The 24,033-nt window shown below is 38.5% G+C and overlaps 1 protein-coding gene across 1 annotated transcript in view; it reads right to left on the reverse strand.

Moving 5' to 3' along the window:
* The window catches only part of PCSK1 (proprotein convertase subtilisin/kexin type 1), a 35,484-nt gene extending 18,113 nt beyond the window's left edge, over positions 1 to 17,371 (reverse strand). Inside the window, exons 1-6 of the mRNA XM_015590364.1 lie at positions 16,996 to 17,371; positions 13,718 to 13,822; positions 10,309 to 10,419; positions 9,207 to 9,353; positions 7,817 to 7,893; positions 2,497 to 2,585 (exon numbers count right to left, since the gene is read on the reverse strand). Coding sequence (XP_015445850.1) covers positions 2,497 to 2,585; positions 7,817 to 7,893; positions 9,207 to 9,353; positions 10,309 to 10,419; positions 13,718 to 13,822; positions 16,996 to 17,175 — 709 coding nt within the window. The 5' untranslated portion in view covers positions 17,176 to 17,371. The remainder of the gene's footprint in view (positions 1 to 2,496; positions 2,586 to 7,816; positions 7,894 to 9,206; positions 9,354 to 10,308; positions 10,420 to 13,717; positions 13,823 to 16,995) is intronic.
* Positions 17,372 to 24,033: the final 6,662 nt, after the last annotated feature.

Consider the following 24,033-nt stretch of genomic DNA (forward strand, 5'->3'; position numbering starts at 1 on the left):
TTTAAATGTTTGCTAAGAACATTTTCAATAGAACACGCTTCCTTTTCTTCTAAATAATCTCAAGGATGAAATCATTGCCATGGATTCCACTCCTGAGGGGGAATCATTTTTTCATCAGGAGAAGGCAGCTTTGTGCTTTCCAACAGGCTGTCACACATCATCAAACTCATGTACTCGAGAGCCAGGAAGGCAAAAGCAATTTAGATAGATACAGGCAGTCACCTGGTTATTCCTGGCTTCAGGCTGATAATGCAATGGAGCATATGGCCTTAGATTTTCACACTACTATTTACCGTATAGGTAAAAAACCAAGAAAACATGTAATTGACATGATTAATAAAAGTTATATTTATTAAAAAAATTTTTTTAAAATGCACTTGAGAAAAACGCATCTTTTCTGCTTACCATATACATAACCTTGGGCAAATCACTTAACCTCTGTGCCTCAGTTTCTTCAAATGTAAAATGGGGTAAAAGAGACTGAGGCCAGAGAGGGACAGTGACTTGCTAAAGGCCACACAGCTAGAAATTGGGGAGCCAGGACTTGAATCTCAGAAATCTGGTACCCAAATCTACCCTGTTAATTTTCAGGATAAAACACCTATAGTGTGTTGTAGGGTAAGTGATGAACATATAGTAGGAGCTTAAAAATGAAAATTATTATTAAAAAAATGCACTTGGGGTTAGATTATCAAAGGATAGAGGAATCAAAAATATGCAGTAGGCTTGGAATCAGAAGCCTTGTGCTTTAGTTCAACACTGCCACAAACTGTTACCTTGATAATCATGCTTCTGATACCTATTTTATAAAATGAAGGGATCAGATGATTCTCTCACAGACTATAGCACCTTAGTTTATCATGACTTAAAAAGTAAATTTGTTTTTTAGGTGATTGCATAATTTGTGCTTCTGCCTTCATTTTCTTTAAATTAACACAGCACTTTGATGATGCTAGTATCAAAGCAATCAGGAATAACAAAATCTAAGAGTGTGCTATATTGGTGAGAGAGGTATTATATATGCTAGAATGTATATTTATTTGATTTCTAAAATGGAGTGCAGTCTCTGTGAGTCCACTCTGCACCCTTGGCACAGGAACAGGGATTGCATCAGTGGATTCTCTTGTTTTCCCATTGGGTTCAGCCAACTGAGGACAGCAGTAGGAGGCGGGGGGACAAGGGGAGAGTGAGGTACTCATTCCCCTGAATCCTCCCTGCCTAGAAATAGCTCTGCTGCACTTGACCCCATAGCTCCTGACCAGTGGTTCTCTCCTATGGCCACAGCTTTCTCTCTGCAGTTTCCACTGACCCCTTCTCTGTGCTCCTTTAGGCCTAAAGGTGGTGACCTATGCTACATTTGTTAGCCCTTGTTAGTTTCCTTTCGACTCTTGTAAATAGTTCTTTTATTAAACGACTCTAATAGAACTCACCATATGTTTCCCCATTGACAGAAAAAACTAGAGATTCTAAATACTTGCTTTTAAAGATAACCTTTAGCTTCTTAATATAACAAGTATATATTTTTTTATTTTTTAAAATTGTTCTTTGTTATGAAATGAAGAACTACAAAACTGAGAGGCAGGGGAAGTCTTTGCCTAAATATATCTCCTCCTTCTGCTCCCAGAGCAGCACTCAATAACAAACCTTTCTAAATCAGAATACAGAGAAAATTAGATTTGGTTCAAAGGCTATTTAACATTTCCATTTTTTCCCCCATAGAGAGATATAGACTCTATTTGGGTATCATTTTCTACATATCCTGATCCTCTGATTTATTTGCAAATCACACTCAAGTCTTGCAGCAAATTTTGCATGGATTTCATTTCTTTCTTCAGTTTTTTAAAAGCCCCACTCCCCACCTCATTTATACTGGGTGACTCCAATTAAAAATGCAAAACTAGTCAGGTCTTCTGCTCATTTTTTAATTAGGTTGTTTGTTTTTTGTTGTTGAGTTCTATGAGTTCTTTATACATTTTGGAAATGAACTCCTTTTCAAGGTGTATCATAGTCAAATTTCTTCTTCCATTCAATAGGTTGTCTTTTTATTTTGTTGATTTCCCATTAAAAAATGAAATCCTACCATTTGCAACGACATGGATGGAACTAAAGGTTATTATGCTGAGTGAAATAAGTCAGACAAGAAAGATAAATACCACATGATTTCACTTTATGGGGAATCTAAGGAATGAAAAGAACAAACTAAACGAAAACAGACTCACAAATATAGAGGACATTCTAGTGATGGCCAGAGGAGAGGGGAATTAGGGGTGCTGAGAGATTAGGGGTGAAGGGTTAAAGAGGAACAAATTAGTAGTTGAAAGATGGTCACAGGGATGGGGAGCATGGCATAGGGAATGCAGTCAGCAGTAACGTAATGGCTAGGTGTAGCGCCAGAGGAAAGCTAGAGTAATCAGGAGGATCATTTTATAAATGATATAAATATCCAAAACTAATTTTAAAGAAGTTCAAAAGTGTAAAAAGAGCCCTCTGCTTTACCTCCAACTTTGGAATTGTATGCCACTCCTACCCCACACTTGAGATTATTTGCTTGCATGGCAATTTCTCCTGCACATCTGGTCCCATGTCTGAGGATTAAAAAATAGAAATTATAAAACGCAAATGAGGACAAATATGTGTTTTGCACATGAATCTATGGTACGTAGATCTATTAACTTGTCAGCTTTGTTGTTGGTTTTCTTCCCATCAGCATTAGATGAAGAGTAGTTATCAGAAGAAGGGCACAGGTACAGGAGCCAGAGCATATCAGTTCAAATTCTAACTTTTTTCACCAGCTAGTGATGTGACCTAGTGTTAATTACTTGTCCTTAAAGGGTTGTGACATCACCTGAGATATTGTGTATGGGTCTTGAGAATGGTGGTTGGCATATAGTAAGAAACCAGTAAGCATTAGCTGTGGATACTATTATGAGCAACTCTGACACATTCAGAAATTGTTTCCAGAGAAATGGCTTCTGCTCCATGCTTTCTGGTGGTGAAGTGGCTGCTCATTTTACCCCTAGTGACTTCCTTGGATTAGGTTATCCTGGACCAGCCCTAGCAGGATATGACAGAACAGAGTCCACTTTCAAGAACTCCTCCCTTCTTTTAACCATACACTAAATTAAAACATCTGAGGATTTTCTGATACCAAGAGGAGTTGGAGATTTTAAGAAGATACTAAAGGCTAATTGGGAAGCCAGGGTGCTTCTGCAACTGGTTGGGGCTAGAGGCCTGAATAAGCCTAGTTTTGCAGTCAGGTAGAGAGTGACTTATGATTTCAGAGTATTTAGGGGGAAAATCCATGTCTAAAACAAACCAAAGTCCACCATTAAAGCATCAGTTCTGAAATTCTGGGGATAATAATTGTCTTTTCCCACCACCACCCTGACTTCAGGATGGCCTGTAAGTCAAGAAAACTTTAATGTAAATGTGTTTATTTCATGACTATATTGCATTATGGAAGCACCTGGGAGCACTGTGAAGGCTGTTGGAGGAGCTGTTGACCAGAAATGCTGACACAGAGAGAAAGAAGGAAGGGTTAGCTCTGAGCAACTCTGTTAACCAGCTACTTTTAGACACTAGACGTGTATTAACTTAGCCTAATAAGGAATATAAAAATCCAAAATTGACTGGGTCATCTAAAATAAGTCCGTTTCACTTATTCTTTTTCCTGAAATACCAAAGATGATTTCCTGATCTCCTTCCACTAAATGATGTTCCTGCTTTTTCAAATATTGGATAGGAATCCCAGGTCCAAAGAATATAATTATCTTTAATTCAAGGTCTTTCCTAGTTAAGCAGACATTTGCTTCTTTTTTTGACTCCTAGAATTTTCCCCTTTGAGGAAGAGGCCTTTCTTCACTCCTTGTGATTCTCTTTATTATGAAGCTCTTTCTCCCAGGCATCTTTCTAGGATTAAAGCATATTTTGGGGAAGAGAATTCTATTCTTTCTCTGAAATTTTGAGCTTTAAGTTCAATGTGAGCCACATGGATCTTGTTCCCAGACAAAATTCTGTTGAAAATGAGGCTAAGCTGAGGCAAGCAGCCCTAGTAGATGAAGGCAGAGTGGTTGGTATCTTGATGGCATATTATTTGAGTTCATGGATCTTGCAATGCTTGAAGCTAGACTATCCCTTGGGTGATTTTTTTAAGTGCCCATTTTACTTATCTTTGAGATAGGATTCTCTCACTTGGAACTGAAGCTGTCCAGACCAACAAACCCATTTTCTGAGAAATATGTGCACATTGAACAGATAAGGCAGCTTCTTTGATGGATTAACCCACTTTGCCTTTCTAGAGGAAGAAATTCAGTTGTCATCCTCTGGAGAATGTATTCCCAAAAGTCACCACTGCCTATATTTCCACTTACACAGAATGAAAGAGGATAGCAAAATCTCCAGCCTGAGCCAACAGAGTCAACCTGTTGGAAAACATCTTCAGCATTGTACCTCTCTCCTAAAAATGATGCAGTGCGACATGACCTATTATTTACCTCTCCTTGCATACTGAGGACTCTTTTCTTGAGGTGTAGTAGAATCATACTACAAATGGGGTTGATATTTTTATCTCCTCTTATCCTCACTTCCCACCTCCACACCTTGAGAAAAAAGGAAGACTTTATCAAAGTGGTTATGTCATCCTTTATAGACCTGTAGCTTTTCTTCTTTCATTAAATCAGGCTCTGAGATAAAATAACCCTCTATTAACTTAGAACAATGGTAGTAACTGGCATTTAAACAAATCAATTTTTAAAAAATTATTCCACAAGATAGTTTAAACACTACTATTATAGTGGTTAAAATATCCTTGTCACACATGTTATTTAACTAGAAAAATAATCTGTAATTGGTATTGAAATACTGAATACAGATTCATGCCAGCTTAATAGTAAGAGTTATCTGCACTTTTAAGGTTTTATTATTTAGTGATTCCTCTTTTGATTCGCAGAGGAGAATTGGAATACACCTTCTGTTAATTCATTTTCATAGTAATAAAGAATAGCAGCAACACAGAGAGTTTGGAGCGATAATTCCCTGGAATTGGGAGATAGTAAGTCTCTGACTGCTATAAGGCCAAGATACAATGGGGCTATTCATTTTCCAAACCTGAAGGATTTATTTTTGACAACATGCTTGAATGGTAACTCTATTTTTTATTATACCTTTTGATAAATGATAGGGATGCTACCTTTTTGGTTTATAGTCAAGAGGACCCTGAGAGACAGTTGTTTATTGTTTAATTTTCAAATAGCAGATTCTGAACTGGCTCAGAAAATTGATTTGTCTCTGCTTCTGCTCCAATTGCCACATGATATTACTCTTGTCATGCTGATTTCTCACTGAAAGGATGTCTACCTTAGTTGCTAAATGAGAAGCCTTGATCATCATCATCATCATTTGCATGATTTTCATCATCGTTGTCATGATCATGATCATGAACATCATAGCAAACACTTAACTTTTTCTATGTACCAGGCACTATCTAAGCCAGTTACACACACACACACACACACACACTTAATCCCCATAATAACTCAATGAAGTAGATATTATTATTATCACTTTTTAATAGGTGGTAAAACTGAGGTACAAAGAAATTAAATAATTTCCTCAAGATCACTCAACTATTAAGTGGAAGATTTAATACTTGATCTAATTCTAGCTGCAAAGTCTGTACTCTTAACTGTTTGACTGCAACACACTAAAACTGTGTGCTATGGGGAAGGTCCATGGCGGGCTATTCTTTAAAGCTCAGAGTTTTCAGGCACAAAATAAGTACAATTATATGCGCTGTTTCCTTGGGGGCCTTTGGAGCTCTGTGAGTTGGGAGAATTTATTATAAATACTGTGATGTGAGATTCTCCCTTTCGTGGAGAGGAAAGAGGGAAATCTAAGCCCCCTTTCTCATGTGTAGAGAAACTCTAGAGGATATAATTTCACCAAGTATTCACCTACCATGCAGCCACCACATGTTATCACCTACATTGGAGCCTGGGACAGACCCAGGGTACCCTGCCTACAAAGGAGGCTGGCACCTCCAGCTAACGGTCTCCTCATGGGGCTGGCAGCAAATTTCCTTCTTACTCTTGACCAAGAGGATGAGGTGAGAGTTGTCATTTTCACTTATTTCTAAGAAGGGTACCTCTTTCACCCATGCACTTATTGCCATTTATTTAGGAAATTCCTTTTAGGAGGGTAGGGAGCAGGTGCCTTGTCACCCATTTTAGGAGACAAAATAAAAAATAGAGGCAGAAAGAGGTGATTTCCTTCAGGTCATCCTCTATACTGGTAATCAGCAAAATCATGACTAACAGCCAGGCTAACACTACAAGGCTGTGATCCAGAAGAGCAGATGTTCCTCCTGGTCCTGCCAGCTGTGACTCAGAAATATGGCTGAAAGTTTATCTGCGGGACCCTGCTGTAAGTTCATGAAACATCCCACTGTCCTCCAAAGGCATTCCCTCACAGTGCTTGTTGTACTGTTTCTGGAATGTTCTAACTTCTAAGGGGTGTTTTCAGTTAATGCCTTTAAGAAATAAAACCTAGAAGAAGTAAATGATATTGAAAGAAGCACCGTCTTGGAACCCTTCAAGCCTCTTCTTTATCCCAAAGAAGAAATATACACCCAGAAGTTGAGGCCAAGTCCAAGAGCCCCAGCCTCCCTTTCTGGGGTTTGTTGGCCTTCCGGAGGGGGGCCATCCAAAGAAACACCTTTAGGTCAATATTATTATATTAACCACATGAGAATTCTGAGAGAGAATAAGAGAGAAAGAGAGAAAGAAAGTGAGAGTGAGAGAAAAGCAAAGAGGGAGAGAGAGAGGGGGGACTTAATTGATCTAAGTGGATAATAGTCCTAGAGAGAGAAAGCCATACAGGGAGAGAAGGGAAGCTTTTCGTTGCTTGCTCTTTTCATCCCTACTTGTAGCAGCAAGCCCTAATTTTGCCTTGGCTTTGATCTATTTTGGTGCTAGTCTCTTCTGGGTGGAGCGAAACAGAGGAAAGTATGAATGTCTCTTTGAAGTCTATGGGAGATACCATTATGAGTTCTCACATGAGCACAGACACTTGAGACCCTATGCCTAGAGGGTAAAGTTTCTTTGGGGTTAGAAAAGGGTTAAACTGTCTTGTTTCTGGGCCTTTAATTGGCTTCTTGCTTTGGTAGGTCTGGCTCTTAGCCTCTCTCATCACCCAGTGGCTGTTACAGAGAGTTGATTTAAAAGCCAGAAAATATCCTCTCTTTAAAAATCTTTCCCTTCTCTTTAGCTTTAGAATACCCAGCAGGAACTCGAGAATGGGTTACTAACTAGTCCAATGCCCCAGAGACTGTGTTGAATTTGAGTGCCAGGCTTCAGGGTACCTTTCTCTTGTCTGGCATCTGGCCATGCTCTTCTGAAAGAACTGATGAGCATGGTTGTAGCCACCATAGGAAGTTGTGGGGATTTGCTACCTTGGCCATTTATATTTCTTTTCATGACTAACATCAAGCTTTATGCTAATAGTAAAAGATTCACAGAGGAATTGGGAGCAGGGCAGTAGGCTCAAGGTTTTTACTCTCGATGTCCCAAATATTCTTTCTAAAGTTATATCTATTCAGTAACATTTGAGGGGAGTATTTTATAATACAAGAAAAAAAGTTTAATTGAAATATGGTTCTATAAGCCAAAAGGAATATAAAAATAGAAGCTTTGGTTTCTGTTTTAAAAGCAACAAAATATTATGGTATGGATGGCATGCGTGAACATTTTCTGAGAGCTCCAATAAGATAAAAACATTTTAAAGTACTTATTCTCCCCACCCCTAATCCACATTTACTCACTTGTTTTCATTTGTGGGATCATATCGGGGAAATGGATCATGGTCATTATTGTTAAAATCATAGCTAGCCTCTGGATCCTAAAGAGACAACAAAAATAACACTATAGTATCATTAAAAAAAAAAAAAGAAGAAGAAGAAGACGCACTTTCAAGCAAGCCTTCTGCCCCTATCCCACTCCCATCCTGGCTAAATACTCAAAAGTCTGTGTTTTAGAGTCTCTTGCCCAGTAGCCAATCATTTATTATACCCACAAACCAGACATAGACAGAAAAGCAAGTCAGCATCCAATTCTCAGTGAATGTTACCAAACTGATAGCTCATAGAAGCTCATAAGATATTAGAACCAGAAGGATTCAGTTTAGTTAGTTCAACCACATCATTTTTCAAATGAGGAAATTGAAGCCCAGAGAAGTTGAGTGACTTAACTAAGCTATGGAGCTACTTAGTGACAGTTTGACCTCTAATGAATATAGGTGCAAAGCGGTGGCTGTGCGGTGAGGCTTAGGTCCACAGTGATCTCCTCCAGACTCCCTGGTTATACTAAATAAACATGTAATTTACTTAAAGAGAGTATGCTTGAAATTCAAGACAAGCTTCCGGGTCCTACCCACCGTTTCAACCAGATGACTACACTTAGATTACTCCCACATAGAGAATTCTATCACCACTACTGCCACTTCCTGCATTTTCAAACGTTTCTTTTAATAATTCCTACTTCCTAATAATCTTTTTTATCTCATCTTTTCCTTCCCCCCCTTTTATTTTTGTTCTTCAGCTAGGGAATGTTGGGTGAACGGAAAGGATGAGAGAAAGACAAGGGAAAATCTTAAAGATGAAACACTGATCTAAAGGCCTAAGATATTATGAAGTGCTTCCTAAACAATTAAGTAAATAGTTTTTATTTACTTATTTCCCATTTCTAATAAGCTTTACTTTTCTCAGCTTGTCACATTTGCACTGTGTAGTATACACTTTGAATTGGCGTGAAAGGAATCACATTCATGTTATTTCACAATATGAGAGATACTGATCCATAAGGGATGTGAGGAGGAAGACTGAAAGTGATCTCAGGCATCAGGCTTGATTTGATGGCTTTAATGCTGCCAATATTGAGTGACACAAAAGTCTGAATGGCTTTTAATAATTTAGTTGATGTAGAGCCTTTCCCCACCCCCAATGCACATGATTTTATACAATCCTTGGCTCCGCTAAATTCTTTCAATGACAACTAATCCCAAAAAGTTCATATGGGCTGGCAGAGGTGTGAGGGAAGTAGCAAAAAGTTGGCTAGTCATTCCTGGGGGCACCATCATGCTCGAAGAAAGAAAAGCCCTGTGTGTCTGTGTAGACAGCCCCCTAAGTTGCAAGTCATGGTAGGGCCCAGACTCACATAATTGGCATGGATGTCCGTGTGATTCCACTCCAAGCCATCATCCAGTACAGTGATAACAACTCCTTTGCCTGTGATGCCTTTTTGCCAAACAGGTATCACATGGAGATCCAGTTTGGGCAGAGAAGCAGTCATCCTAGTATCTTGCTGGTAAGGCAAAACAAAGGAGTGTTGGTAAAATCATGGTTTGCTTGCTGCAAAATGAGAACTGAAGCTACAGTCTGGACACCCAACTTTCTTTTTCCTGGGGTCACTGTACTCTTTAGAAGAAGGCAATTAGGTGAAATAAAAAACACAGTTGAGGGTGGGGCCAAGTGAATCATTGGAGTGCTGTTCTTTTCCCAATTGTTTCAACGGAAGGTCACACAAAAGAATGAATCACCCTGTGACCCCTCTTTCTGAGCTACATAGCTTCGAAGAAGTCTGTCCCTAAATTTCTTTCATATATAATGACATTCTCAAGTTTTTTATCTGCCTAAAACTTATTTGATGTTCTGTGTTTCCATCTCCCCCAAAATCCTAAGCCTCAGTTGCCACAATGAACCTATTTATATCGTGCGGTTCACAGTCATTTATGGATGTTTTTATGTTTTCTAAAATAAAAAGCAGAACCTTGAATGCCCAAGTGGCTGTAGTCTCATCAGGACTTGCAATTTACTTGCCTATTTACAAATATGAGTGATTTAGGGAGCAAGAATCTGTGAGAGGACATTTGGAGTTTTCTTTTACAGATAACTTTTCTGAAAGTTACAGTGTATGGGACTGTATGGGAGAAGAGCTAGATAGCAAGAAACACAGATATGAGCTTATTGCCCAGCATTTGCCATGAGTACTGTTTGGAACCCCTAACTTGCATGGCATGATTCTCTGCACTTATTCCAACTAAGCTTAAAGGCAACAACCCCTCCTCTTATAACAGTTAAAGATCTGTGTTTCAGACATTCTCACCTAGGAAAACAGATCTAGATCATGGAAGGTCCCATCAGCCCTAATCTCCAAGTAACATAGCTCTCTGCTGAATTCTCCATCATTAAAAAAAAATCTATTGTGCAGATATAACAAAATAACCAAGGTCCTATGCCTCCCTTTGGTAGATACTCACCAAGTACCACTGCTGATTCCACATTGGATCGTTGAAGAGATTTAGTGCTGAGTCTCTAGGAAGTGAACGTTTACTTCTGTCTTTTTCATACTGCTGTTCAGCCCATATCACCTACAAAGAATTTTACAGCAAGAAAATCAACAGTCAAATTAGCCACCTCTGTGTAATCATCTTGCCTCTTACTAGCTCCAACACTGACCCCACCAGAGTTCAAGCAGCTCCACAGTGTTTTCTTTTGACTACAGATCAAACTGGTAGCTCAGTGAGAAGAAGGGATTGCCCACTGGGTAGATGAACATTTCCTCAATTACAGTCAAGTGTACCTTTAGGGGGAAGAGAAGCAGTCAATGAAGTGATGATTCCCTCAAATTACTTACACTGTGATTTCAATGGAAGGAAAAGCTCAGCCTGCTTTCATCAGCAAATGGACCATAATACCCATTTTATACTGAAGTTACAGGGCTCTGAAAATTTCCAGGTAGCTGAAAATTTGTCCATTTTTATGGAATGAGTCAAGCTAAGAGATCCCAGAGACTGCTGTTCTGGTGCTCTTACAGCTTAATTTCTCTTTCTTTATACACAAGAGGTAGAAAATGCTAATGTTACATAAGACGAGAAAGGTGCTATGTCTTTGCACATCTGCAACTCTAGCTCCTGTCTGCTTCAGCCTCTTGCTTAAGAGTATATTTAAATATGAGAAACAGATCCAGAGTGATGAATGAGCAATAGTGACCATGCACACTTATCATTAATTTAGTCGCATGTATTATGCAAAGAGATTTGACAGTACAAAAATTACCTGCCCCACATTTATGGCATAATCCTATTATACTGGAGGCCTGAGAGGGTGAGGGGCTGCCTTGTGCTTATATTCATTATGAGATAATACCCAGCTCTTATTTTGCTGGGTAACATAACTGTTTCCCACCCAAAACATATCCTCTCTGTTGTGTGTATGATGATAGTCCAGTGTGGGGTGTGATATTGTTAATGTGAGAATACTTATGAGTCAGATCCAAAAATAAAAACTGAAAAATAACTTGCAGCTAAAGGATAAAACCATCTACTAAGACTGTCCTGATTTTCTATTAGAAAATATATTGCAAACCTATTATAAATATTGAGAAGGACTTGAGAGCTAAAAATTAGTCACTATGATTTATTTTTTAAAGTGCTTGTATTTTCAAGCTTAATTGTTTTGGCTTAAAATACCTCAATGCTTGGAATATGCTGCCTGCATCTGAGTCGGTCTTTGAAAGCTGGCTGCTAGAGAACTAGTACTCCTTTTTGAGGGAGAGAGTAACTTATACTTGGAGATTTCATTAACAGTCTTATAGCGATTGCTGCATTTCAGAGGGCTAATTTGAAAGGATATTATTCCTCATTAAAAAAAAGCAATAAAATGACAATCAAAAGTAATTTTTTAAAATGGAGTATAAAAAGAGGCACTCTGCCATCTAATCAAATAAACATCTAATTGTCATAAACAGTGTCATTGACTCCAAATCCCACACTAATCTCTAAGAGCAGACCAAATGGAACAGAACAAATTGGTGGTGTCTTTCCATTATGTATGTAATAGGCATCATGTTCTTAATTTTAAATAACCCTTTTGATTTGGAAAGAGCATTAAAAATCACCTACTCCAACCTTTCACTGCAAGTTCTAGGATTTTTCCTACAATTAAATTATTCTGGGGATAATTTTTATAAGATCATATAGACTTTTTTTTTTTTTAATGAAATTAGGTTAGAGAGTAAATTCTTAGCTCTTTTTCATTATTCCTTGACATTTCTCTCCAAAATCAACTGTTAAGGAAATATCTAAAGAATGGAACTGGTGCAGCTGTTCATTTTAGTGAGACTCTTTGAATAATAGTAACAGGTATGCTTCAATCTGTCCAATTTTCTCCTGAGAAGGGAGGTCATTAATTCCTTGAGCATTAATATCGGGCATGCATTTAGTAAATAAGGAAATATCTCTCTTGTTTTGCCCAAAGTCTAAGCCTAGTCCAGAGGTCCTACTTTTCAAAGACCACAGACAGTAAGCCATCTGCCTTGGAAAGGTGAAAGAAAGACTTTACTGGGCAAAAAAATTTAAAGTAGTGTTCAGGGCCTCTGATTTGGTCTCCCCCCAGCTAGCCATTAACTTGAGTAAAAGCTAACGGTGGGTGTGTATTAGGTAAGGGTCACTGCCAGAGGTCCTGACACAGCATTCTTTGGGTGTGGTTGCTATTTTTTTTTTTTTACATTTGAACATTAGTAACCCAGGCCTGGTCATTCTCTACCCTCATAATCTGTCTTATTCTTTTTAAAAATTCTAGTTGTAGAACAAATGATGTAGCAAATTATTTCAGAGGCTTTATGAATTCCATGTACTTTCAACCGTTCTATCGCCTTTCTATCACTAATACTTTTCTTTCTGGGAAATTGAAAAGATGTGTTCTATCTCTTACAAAGCTTCCATAATTCTCTAGATTATCTTTCCTGGGCAACAAAAACCATGTATACAGATATTAGGCCAGCCAGGATAAATTTCCATCAGTATGACATATTTTTGAGAAACAGCAAAATTGTGTATGCAAATTACAATGCTTCCAATATAGTCAACATTTCTATTGATATGTTTGCTGACCTTGAAGACAGACTTCAAAGATCCATAGGTACATTACATAAACATTGTCCCCATACTATTTGCCTATATTCATTTTACACATTTTCTACCATTGCCCAATCATTAAATATGTATAAAAACTAGGATAAAAAGAGATGAAATGAGATCAAAAATGAGATAAAAAGAGATCAAACAATATAATACTTATGGGAATACTGGCCTAGTGAAAGCATGATTTAAAGCTCCCTCATAAACACTAGTTTCCTAACTGAACTAAATAGAAATGGCAGGGTTTTTTTTTTTTTCTTTTCCAATTACACTGAATGTTATTAAAAATGGGATCATATATTATATTCTTCTGGCGTCCCCACATTGGATATTAAAGTGCTTGGTACATAACAGGCATAAAATAAAAGGTTGTTGATGGATTGTATTGTCAAACATTTTCATTAGTGCTGTCACTCTTTTTTCAATATTTATTTTCATGCACTTGGACTGGATTTGTGAGCTAGTATTATATAAATATCAAATCTTTATCATATATATCATATATGTATCATGTATATATAGTATGTTATACGCCATATGTATATAATTTAGTTAACCAACCCAATTCCATCCTGTTATTATTATGTGCAGTTATAACCCTATAAAAATTACAAGAAACACTACAAATAAATAATTGCAATCACAATAAATAAGAATCATATTTGCAAAGTGCTTTTGCTCTTGTTGGCAACCATACAGAAAGCAGATAATCAGGTTACTGGTTTGAATAAAAATGCACAGCACTTACACGATCATCATCAGACAATCTCTTAGTGATATGAAGGGCACTCCTTCGAGACCTTCGGGGATGGTTTTTATGCTTGAATAAGTAGTGATTTTCAAGAGATCCAATCTATAAAGGAAAAAAAATTAAAATAACAATCTACTTTCCAAGACAAGTATATATGGGTTAGATTGAAACCCAACTAAATTAGAGACAGTCAACTTTTTTTAAGCCCATTCCCTGTACTTGAAGTTAATTTTTTTCTTCATGAGGAAGTTACTGATAGAAGCCTTCTCTCTCTTCAGTGTGTTGAGTGAGATGAGCCTCATGAAATTATTACTGGAGTTCCCACTATACTTGGGGGCTGGTGATGCTTCTGTTACACTCATTTCAGAAGAACTACATTTGTTTTTCTATGTGGCAGTATTGTGTAGGTAGACATTTCTTAAAAAAACGTTTTATCAAGTTTATCCTTTCAGAGAACAATAATTTACAGAAAGCAGGCAAACCCTTTGGGTACCTTCTATGGTTAGTGCCACATTCAATTAAAACAATTTGTTGTTGTTATAAAATATAACAATTGAATCTGTAGTGATAATTGTTATAAGCTAGTAGTGACCATTTAACTTTATTCTAGTTTAAGGCTTTGGAGGAAAAGCCAGCATTAAGGACATTTGTAAGAATACCATATTTAGGGCAGATGTTTCACTTTAGAGTGTATAAACTTTTCTGGGTACCTATCGACACCTTTGATCCATTTAGTACTATGTTCACTGTTCTTTTAAGCCAGTGTCCCTTTATTCAAAATAGTACTTAATTTGAAGCTACCAAATTCTCTATTTGTCCCGTATTTTTTTTTTTTAATTAAGAGACGAATGATTGACAATGGGTTATATCAGAAGAATTTCGTTTTTGACATTGGTGGTTCTCATCAAAATCTGAACCTCAGGGAGTGAACCTGTTGTAAGTTTTAGATAGAGTTGAAGAGAAAGAACGGTGGCCATAAGAAAAGATCACCAATGCTCAGGTCTGTTTCTGCTATCGAGTGGTTTTATTTTTGGTTTTCCACCCCCCAATCCTAGCTTTATTCTGAGGCTTTCAGGACCTCAGGATAATGATGCTAAATTAGTGTAAACAAAGGGAGAAATAAGTAGAAACAGGAAAGCATTATTAGTCTTTTACAAAGAATTGTTACTTTTAAAATGTTAATAATAATGCCATTTTAACCAGAAATGGCTAGAGAAAATATAACATATGCAAATATATGCAAATATAGATGATTTTTCCCACCATTTTTTAAAGCTTCTTGTCATTCCCTTCTCAAAGATCCTACCAAGAATACCGGCTTATTGTTTTTTAGCTTTTGGATTTATGATTTTGAAAGGCAATTTCAATTGTGAATGGTCTAGGTTTGGGCATATACCTGGGGCTAATACAAGAGAAAAGAAAGAGGGATTTATTTTTTGCTCTCTCCCTGAATTTCTTTCCATACAGTTACCAGGGCTATTTAGCAGTCCAAATGCTATATGATTAAGTATTCGGCTCCCTCTTCCCATCCCTCCAGGACACAAAAGATTTCCATGATGCTCATAGTACACACCAGTACAATTTTACCCACTACTCACTCTTTAGATCCCCCAAATTCCTTGTAGTTTCCAATTGACTACTAAGCAGCTTTCTTTGTATTTCCCTGGTTCCCCACAAGCTGCTTGCTATGCCTGGAGTGCCTTCTCCAATCTGATCATGTTCTGGAAACCTTTGATTCTTTTCCTACACTCTGTGCAAATGTTGCCTCCTTTGTGCTGTCTTATTTCACCCCTCCCTAATTTTCTTCCATCAACAAATATTCAATCTTTCAGTCAACAAATATTGAGACTCTGGGTACAACTTCTATTACTATACCAATCATATGTAATTGCAATCATTTGTTTCTAAACCAGTCTCCTCTATATTCTTGATTCTTTTAAAGTTTCTTTTCCTCCTATCAATCTTCAGCCCCTAACACGGGGCCTGGCACAGAACTAGATCTGAGCAAAAGCAAAAGTCTTGGTCTGTTACTGGGACGCGAAGTCAATCTGTGTACTGACTTTCCTGCTGGGTATTTCAAAGACAGTTTGGCTCATAAAGTTGGAGAAAGAAGCCTCTGGCAAAGGAAGGCGTATTCCCCAGTGTATTAGATCTGTCGAATCGCCAACGCCCACGCCGATTACTCATCTGTGACTTCAGCCGCGTCTCTACCACCCACCACCAGAAAAACGCGCCAAAATGTTTTACAACTCCCTCCTCCCCCGCTTCAACACACACCAACTTCCACTTCCACGGCAAGAGGTGAGAGCTCGAGTCTAAACCAAGGAAAAGGAAAGCTTAGATTAGCACTCACATCCCCTGGTGTTCCCCTAGAATGGCACAGCTAAACAGCGCCCCCTCGTAATTCCTTGACGCCCCCGCCCCGCCCCCAGCTAGCTACTAACCCAGCCCTTACTTGGACAGGCAACAATTTCCTTCACAAGCTGAAACCCCAAGGGAAGCTAGTATGCATATGGCTGAGGAACAAGAAAGAAATCCTTTCCTCACAGTCAACTCTGCAGTTTGACCCTTCAGGGGGACTGACCAAGCAAAGTTGTGAAGCTCGGACTTTCCAAGTTTCCGGTGAAAATGCGGGGCTCTCGATAGAGGCGTGGAGAGTTGGTTCATGTCTTTTACCCACCTCTTCTCCTGCGGGCTCCCCAGGCTACTCCGTGTCCCCCCAGTCCCTGAGTCGCTAGTCTCAGCCACAGGCGCTCTCTCAGCCCTGGGCGTGCCCCCAAAGGCTGCCGGGGGACATCTCCAAGCCTGCTTAGACCCTTGCATCAGGACTTAGATCTGATGCTGCCATATTGAAAAGAAGCAAACAGCCGGCTCTTGACGCAGACTGGCTAGGTCCCAAGGGACAGAGCGCACTGCCTCTCCCGGGGGGCTCTTGGTTGGTAAGAATCTGCGTGCATCTCAAGTTCGCTGAATACGCGTGGAAAGATTTTTCTTCTAAACCGCGCGGAAACATTTCAAGTCCAGAGCGTACAACGGCAAGAATAAGCTCTACCCAGCTGCAGCGGCTTCGTTCTGCCTGGCTGCGCCCAGCCCAAACAATAAATAATGCAAGCCTTCTTTCTCCAAGCGCGTCAGGGGCAAGAGCTGGAGAAGCTTCTGCTCTTTGCCACTGGGATCAGGAGAGTGCAACCTGGGACTCACACTTGGGAGATTGCGCTCCAGTCCCGCCAATTCCCTTGGGCCCCAGAAAGTTTCTTGAAAGTGCAAACTCTTACCTGACCCAAAAGGTCATAGCCCAGCTCTTCGGCTATGGCCAAAGCAGCCTCTGGTCCCCCGGGGATCTCCGCTGCCCATTCGTTCACAAACTGCCTCTTCGCTTTTACACTGTTCAATGCACACCAAGCGCAAAAGAGAGCGAAAGCAGTACACTGCAGAGTCCAGGCTCTTCGCCCCATGGCTCTCACACTCGCTTTCACAGAAGTGGGAAGGAGAGGGGCAAAAGGAGCAAGACAGGAGAAAAGCCAGAAAGACTCGCCCTTTCTACTCTCCGGCTCTGGACCACTTCTTCTCTTTCCCGATTACCCTGCAAGGAGATAGGCGACATGCGAGGAGAGGCTGGGCGGCGGCGAGAGCTGAGTGCAGCGCTTTGGTCTCCGGGCTGAGTGGAGCCCCAGCCCTTCCCAGCCGGAATGGAAATGAGTGTTTACACGTCAAATCGACGAAAGCCATCTCTTGACGTCAGATCTACCTGGACTAAGATCTGGATGGTATTCCCGGCGGGGTGGAGAAGCGGCTAAAATAAGCAGGGAGGGATTAAGAAAAGGAAGGAACCGTTTGCTGGGATCGGTTAACTCTGTTCCTTGTCTGATCGTAAATTCTGTAGCTGTGAGAAACCACTTCTCAAAGAGAAGTGCCCCATTTTAGTATAGCTACCAAGAACCAAAGGCTGGGAGCGCAGCACACTTTCCCTCCCCTCTGCCCGTTTTCTCTCTTTAACTTGTGTGGGAGAAAGAGGGGAAAAGATTCTTATAATGGCCCTGTTGATAACAGCACCTACTATAAAAAACAGGGCTCTTAAGGCTTTCAAATTGGACAGAGGGTGGGAAGGCAGGAGGAGGGAAGCTTCTGCTCTTTAGAAACTGATCTAAATTGCCTAAGAAAATGAGCACCTCTGGAAGACAACGTTAAAGCAATACTTTTAAAAAATGTATTTTTAAACTAGTCAAACCACCTTAGTTAACAAGTTACTTCCTTCTCTCCTGTTTCTCAACCTCAAAAAAACAATAACTAAATTCCGTTTCAAATATTGCAGAGCCTAATATCACCCACTTTACAGTGTTTATCAGAAAAATGATAAATCACACGATTTTTAAAAACAGAAAATCATTTTCTTTATTCATCACAAGGGGATCTTGGCACCTACATGGTGTTGTATTGACTCGGGGAGAGAAAGGGCAAATTTCATTAATTCCAAACTTTCTATTTTTTCTTCTGTAGAGCTCTTCACTTTAGTGTTTAACTGAAGCTGTACTATTACTTTCTCATAAAATGCACAGTATCTCTTTGTAGAATAACGTTTTTCCGTGGAAAGAGAATAAGCAAATGTCTAAATGACACCCTCCCCCAACCCCCCAGGGAAACGAGCTTAGTCTACGGTACTGAAGCCTATTCTGATCCAGAGGGGTTGAACCTGGCGGGAAATTCTCGGCTGCGTAGTATTCAGCACCGAGGCGTGGACAGCGCCACACGCGCTTGTGGTCCGCGCTGCAGTCTCTTCCTAAATCCAAGGACTGGTGCTATTCTGCAACTGGCCTTCTTTTGTTCTGTGCCTTTCCCTTCTCTTAAATAACAAATAAAAAATTGACTGCCGGGGAGAAGTGTGGTTAAGTTCATGATTTGACTACTTATATCGAGCTCGCGGGAAAGGCGTTGGACTCAGCCCGAAAGTAAAATTGCAGGGGGTTAAAAATCTCATCCACGAAAGGTTTTTTTTTTTCTTTTTTTTTTCTTTTTTTAAGCTCCCAACCGCTGGGGGGCGCAGCCTTTTCTAGAGAAAGAGAAGAAAAGGGTTAAATTAGGTTTGGGAAGAAGGCATATGAGTTTGTGGAGAAAGGAAGCAAAAGATATCCTTTACAGGAAGCAAATGAAACTACACTTGGTGGAGGATGATGCTGAGTAGTGTTAATTCTTCATTTGCTTCCATGTTTACAGAAATGTGGACTATATCAATAATTTCTTTAAACATAACGCTTCTTAACAAAAACGAATGGCCGTGTTAATAAGTCATGTGATACAGTTAAGTGTATTACAATAACATCTCACATGAGATGTTATGGAATGAGCTCAGATTGATAGCTCTTCTGTCTGCTCTTTAAATTCACATGTGTGCCTTTGATGGCTGGGTGAGCTGTCTTCTTTTCCCTTCATGCCTCAGCCTGAGTTGTGGCCTCAAGCTCTCTGAGTTTCCTTCTCACAGTAGACAGATGCTGTGTGCTAGCAAGGCAAAAGAAATTTGTTGCAGATGTTTAATAGTGATAGGTATGGTTAGAGCAGGAACACATTTGCCCTTATTGGTGGAGTAAATCATTTTAGCAGAGTATTGTCGATAAGGCCAGTGTCTCATTAATGAGACATTTGTCTTAAATGGAGCACTGTGCAAGCCTAGAATAAACATTTGGTTGATGTGCTTATTAGGGTAAACTACATTCTCACAGTAAGAAAATAATATCCCCATCCAAACAATGCATATCAGTGATTTATTCTGAAACTGTCTAAATTTTATCTGATGGATTTTATTTGCCACAACTTCTGAGATTCAGAAGAAATGAATACTTATTAAGGTGAGGGGTGCAAATTGATGTGGAATCCAAACCTCCAGGCCCATCAGTGTCATATGTTATATAATGAATTAGAGGAGCCAATTGTCATCCTTAAATTTGTTTTAATAGTATTTACTTGGTCTGATTAATTTATATAGAAAACAGGATCATTCAGAAACTGAAGAGGAGTGTATTTCCATTATGAATTATCAAGTGACTGTCATGCCTTTCATGATGACTCCCAACTGCCTAATGATACAGTTAGTCATATATTAAGTTTTCTTGGAGACTATATAGGAACTGGGCTAGTTTGAGCAGGAAGCAAGAATATGTTCAGAGATCTGTAGATCGCCATATCTCTTTAGTCTTAGAAAACAATTTTTGAAAACCTTTTGTTACTAAGAAAGTGTACACACTAAAGTGCACAAAACAATGTGCTCAATGATTTATCACAAAGTGAACGCTATATAACCACTGAGGTCAAGAAAAAGAAAATTTATAGCCATTTAGAATAATATTTCAAGATTTTCAAGAGGAATGGGAGAAAGAGTGAGGAAATAACTTAGGTTTAACGTTTTCCAATTGTTATATAGACTTACCTGTTTCCTTTGGGTAATAGTAACTGTATATTAAAACGAGTCTGTAATCAATTAGTCTGTAATTAAACCAGAAAATATTTGGTAATGGAAAATACAAAGGAAAATCTACCTATAGCAGTGTTTCACAACATAGAAAATAACAATATTTGTGTGGCACACTGTGGGTAAACTGGAAGAAATTTGGGGATACCTGTATGGGACTTGGTAAAGAGATTCTTTACATTTTCTTTATATAATACAAATTTGTGACAAAAATAAAATGCAATATTTGGGGCAGCATATTCAAACCGAATATAGGTTATTTTAAATTGAGGAATATGAATATGTGTCCATCACTATAAATTTTTGTCTTAAGTTTTATACTTGAAAGCCTATATACCATATCTAATCAAAACATTTTAATGATAATCTTTTCAAATTCTTGATAGTTGCTTTCGGAAAAAAATTTTATTTGCACAATTAGAGAACAAAATTTCGAAACAACTTTTACAACCATTACAACATTTGCAACATTTGATTTTAAATATAGCAACTCTTCCTTTTATGTCCTTGCCAAATTTACCATTGCAATTTCATAAACGGATGCTATAGATTTAAAGTGTACTTAAAATTTATATGTTAAGTATTACAAAATATATTGAAATTCTAAATTGGAAAATACGTATGCCTTTTAGAGGTTACCATGCACCTACTTTGCCACAAATGGGTAAAAATATTTAATGTACAGAAAGACTGATATTGGAGTCACCACCTAAAGATACACTTGCCAGGAACCCCTAACTTTCTTTCTCATTATCTACCCTCCCATGGCCAAATGTTTGTGGGCGCACTTGCTAATTAAGCACTCAGAACATAAATTCATCCAGCAGATCCACAGATCCTTTTCCCATAATGGAAACAGACATGCTTGCAGCAAGTTGCAGAAGTAAATATTAAGGTGATGGACACTCATCTTTGTTGAGCTCACTGCCTTGAGGCCAGACCAATGAGTGCTAGGTGTCACTGATTATGATTGACTAATTGCCAATCTGGCTTGGTCATTTTTTCAGGAGCCCAGAATCAAGCTGCTGGCCTGACCTTCCCAAAGGATGGAAAGGCTGACTATCTTGAGGGACATCTGTAATTACAAGAGTTTGGAAGCCCTGATCTCTAGAAATGAAGGTAAGAGAATAATGAAGCAAAATCTGTACACTGAAAGGCTCTGACGTGGATAACTAACTTGGAAGGATTCTTACTGAACTAACTAGATGAAGTCTTGACTTTAATATAAAATCAAATTATTAAAAGTGAAAAAATTAGTGCTATTAATTTCAATAAGTTCACAAAGATTCCTCTGAGATGAAGGTCCATAAATTTAGTGCCTATGTTTTCTTCTATGTATCTTATTGCTTCAAGTCTTATATTCAAGTCTTTAGTACATTTTTGTGTTTTGTATCTATTTTTATCCTTTGCATGTGGCTTTTCAGTTTTCCAAGCATCATTTATTGAAGAGACTTTCTTTTCTCCACTGTATGTTTTTGGCTACTTTGTCGAAAATTAGTTGCCAATATATGTGTGGGTTTATATCTGGGCTCTCAATTCTGTTCCAATGGCCTGTGTGTTCGTTTTGTTGTTGTTGTTCTTGTTGTTGTTGTTGTTGTTGTTTTTGCCAATACCATACTGTTTTGATTACTGTATCTTTGTAGTATAGTTTGAAGTCAGAGAATGTGATACCTCAGGTTTTGCGAAAGATTATTTTAAAATATGCATTTACTGAATGAGTTTTTGAGTATCCCTGCTTCTGTTTCCAGGCAATGCTCCTGCTTCCTTCATGCTCTCAAACATTACCATTTTCATATGGAAAACTCAGTATATAACTGCTTTCTCTGTTCCTGACATATATTTTCCAGGAGGACGATATTTTCAGTATTGAAATGTGACTTTAAGAACTATGTCATTCTTTGCTTCTCAGAATGTGGTCCATACACCAGCAGGAAAGGTATCACTATGGAACTTGTTAGAAATCCAGTCTGTCAGCTCCCACCCCAGAACTACTGAATCAGAATCTGCATTTTTAATGAGTCCCTAGTAATTCACATGCAATTAAATTTTGAGAAGCATTGGTCCAGTTAATAGCCCCCTAAATACATGACACACTTTGGGAATATTCCTGTCAAGTGGTTGAGGTAATTCAGGGGTTCCCAAAACAGCCCTATCTTTGATTTGGATCAGCCCAAGTGGTTACAGAGTTCTTCCTTATAATGACATAAATCTTTTCCTCGTTATCTACCTCCAGTCAAGCATGCTAATTTTGTCCTGTAGCACTGCACTGATAAGTCTCAATCTCTTTTCTGTATGACAGCTCTTCAGACTTTGAAGACAGATTATGTCTTGCCTAACTTTTTTTCTACTGTAGATTAAATATTTTCAGTCTTTTAAAATAATTTTGCGTCCTGGTTATTCTTGTCTAGGCAGGACCTTTTTAAGATATATTAACAAATATGGCACCCAGAATTAAATGAAGTATAGCTGGCCAAATCTGTGCTGAGCAGAACAACAACTTCACTTCTTTTTGGAAACTACTTTACTGCCACTATAACCTAAAATTGAGTTAGCTTTACATTTTTTTCTTATTGAACTAATAGTTTACTAGAATCTCTATTTGTAGTCACATGTGCTGCTATTAAGTCACATTTCCACCCTGACTTTTTTACGTTTTTATCTGTGCATGTAGAGGTGGGGGACTAAGTGTAAAACAAATCCTTTCCCCCACCGCCACCCCCGGCTGAATTTCAGCCTCTCAGGATGTCTGGAATCCTGATTTTATCATCCAATCATTTGCTCCTAGATTCACGCTATATTCAAATGCAGTCAACTTTCCATTGGTGTTTTACTCAGGCTATTAGTAAAAAGATTTACAAAGACAGGATAGAAGACAGAGCCACCAGAAACTTTCCTATAAGTTAATTAATTTAATAACCATTATGCTTCAGAAACAGTTACTGGTTTACCTTACCAGTGACTAGTCAAAGGATAGCAGAAAAGACCTTGTCACATGATATGCTGAAGTCCAGGTATACAGTAGCTATAGGACTAACTCTTGTTGGCATAAATCTGACTTGCTCCAGTGATCAACATTTATTTTGCCAGCAATGCAAACCAAATTTTGAATACTTTGTTCTGAAATTGATGGTAGTCCACTTACCTAGTTAATAAAACTTACCTTCTTTCATTCTTGGAACTGAGAATTTTTGACCATCTCATCTTTCAGCACTGATCCATGTTCTGCTTTTTAATATTGCTCAGTTATCTTTCACACTGGTTCAGGTATCTCCCTTTATAATGAATTTATTCTCAAATTGAAATTTGCCTATATTACTTGTCCCCTCCTCTTGAATCAGCCACAAGTAGTAGTGATATAAAAGGTATCATCTAATGTGTGTGTGTGTGTGTGTGTGTGTGTGTGTTATATATAAAATTTTTGTCTATCTAAACAAAAGTCATCTCGGATGAATTAAAACTGTTTTGGTTTCAAAAGACAAAACTGTATCCTAACTAAAACTAGCTTAAGCAAGAAAAGGGAAATTTATTGGCTTATATAACTAACGCATGAAAAAAGAAATATAAATCTGTCCAAGGAGACTGGAGCAGAGACTTCAACAGCATTAGCAAGTGTGCTCCCCACCCCAACCCCGCTCCTCACTTCTCAGCTTCTACATCTTTGCAGTTCTCATTTCTCAGGCTATTCCACAGGATGGAGTATATGACTATCAGTACTATTGATACTTCTAGGATCACAGCTTTCTTGTTCATGATACAAAGAGAAAAAAAGAACTTCCTTTCTGTGCTCAACATGAAAATCCCAGAGAAGAAGACTTGTCCAATATGTTCACCCTGGACCAATCACTGTAGCCAG

This window comes from Pteropus alecto, unplaced genomic scaffold (genome assembly GCF_000325575.1).
Source record: "Pteropus alecto unplaced genomic scaffold, ASM32557v1 scaffold20, whole genome shotgun sequence".
Classification (NCBI taxonomy): domain Eukaryota; kingdom Metazoa; phylum Chordata; class Mammalia; order Chiroptera; family Pteropodidae; genus Pteropus; species Pteropus alecto.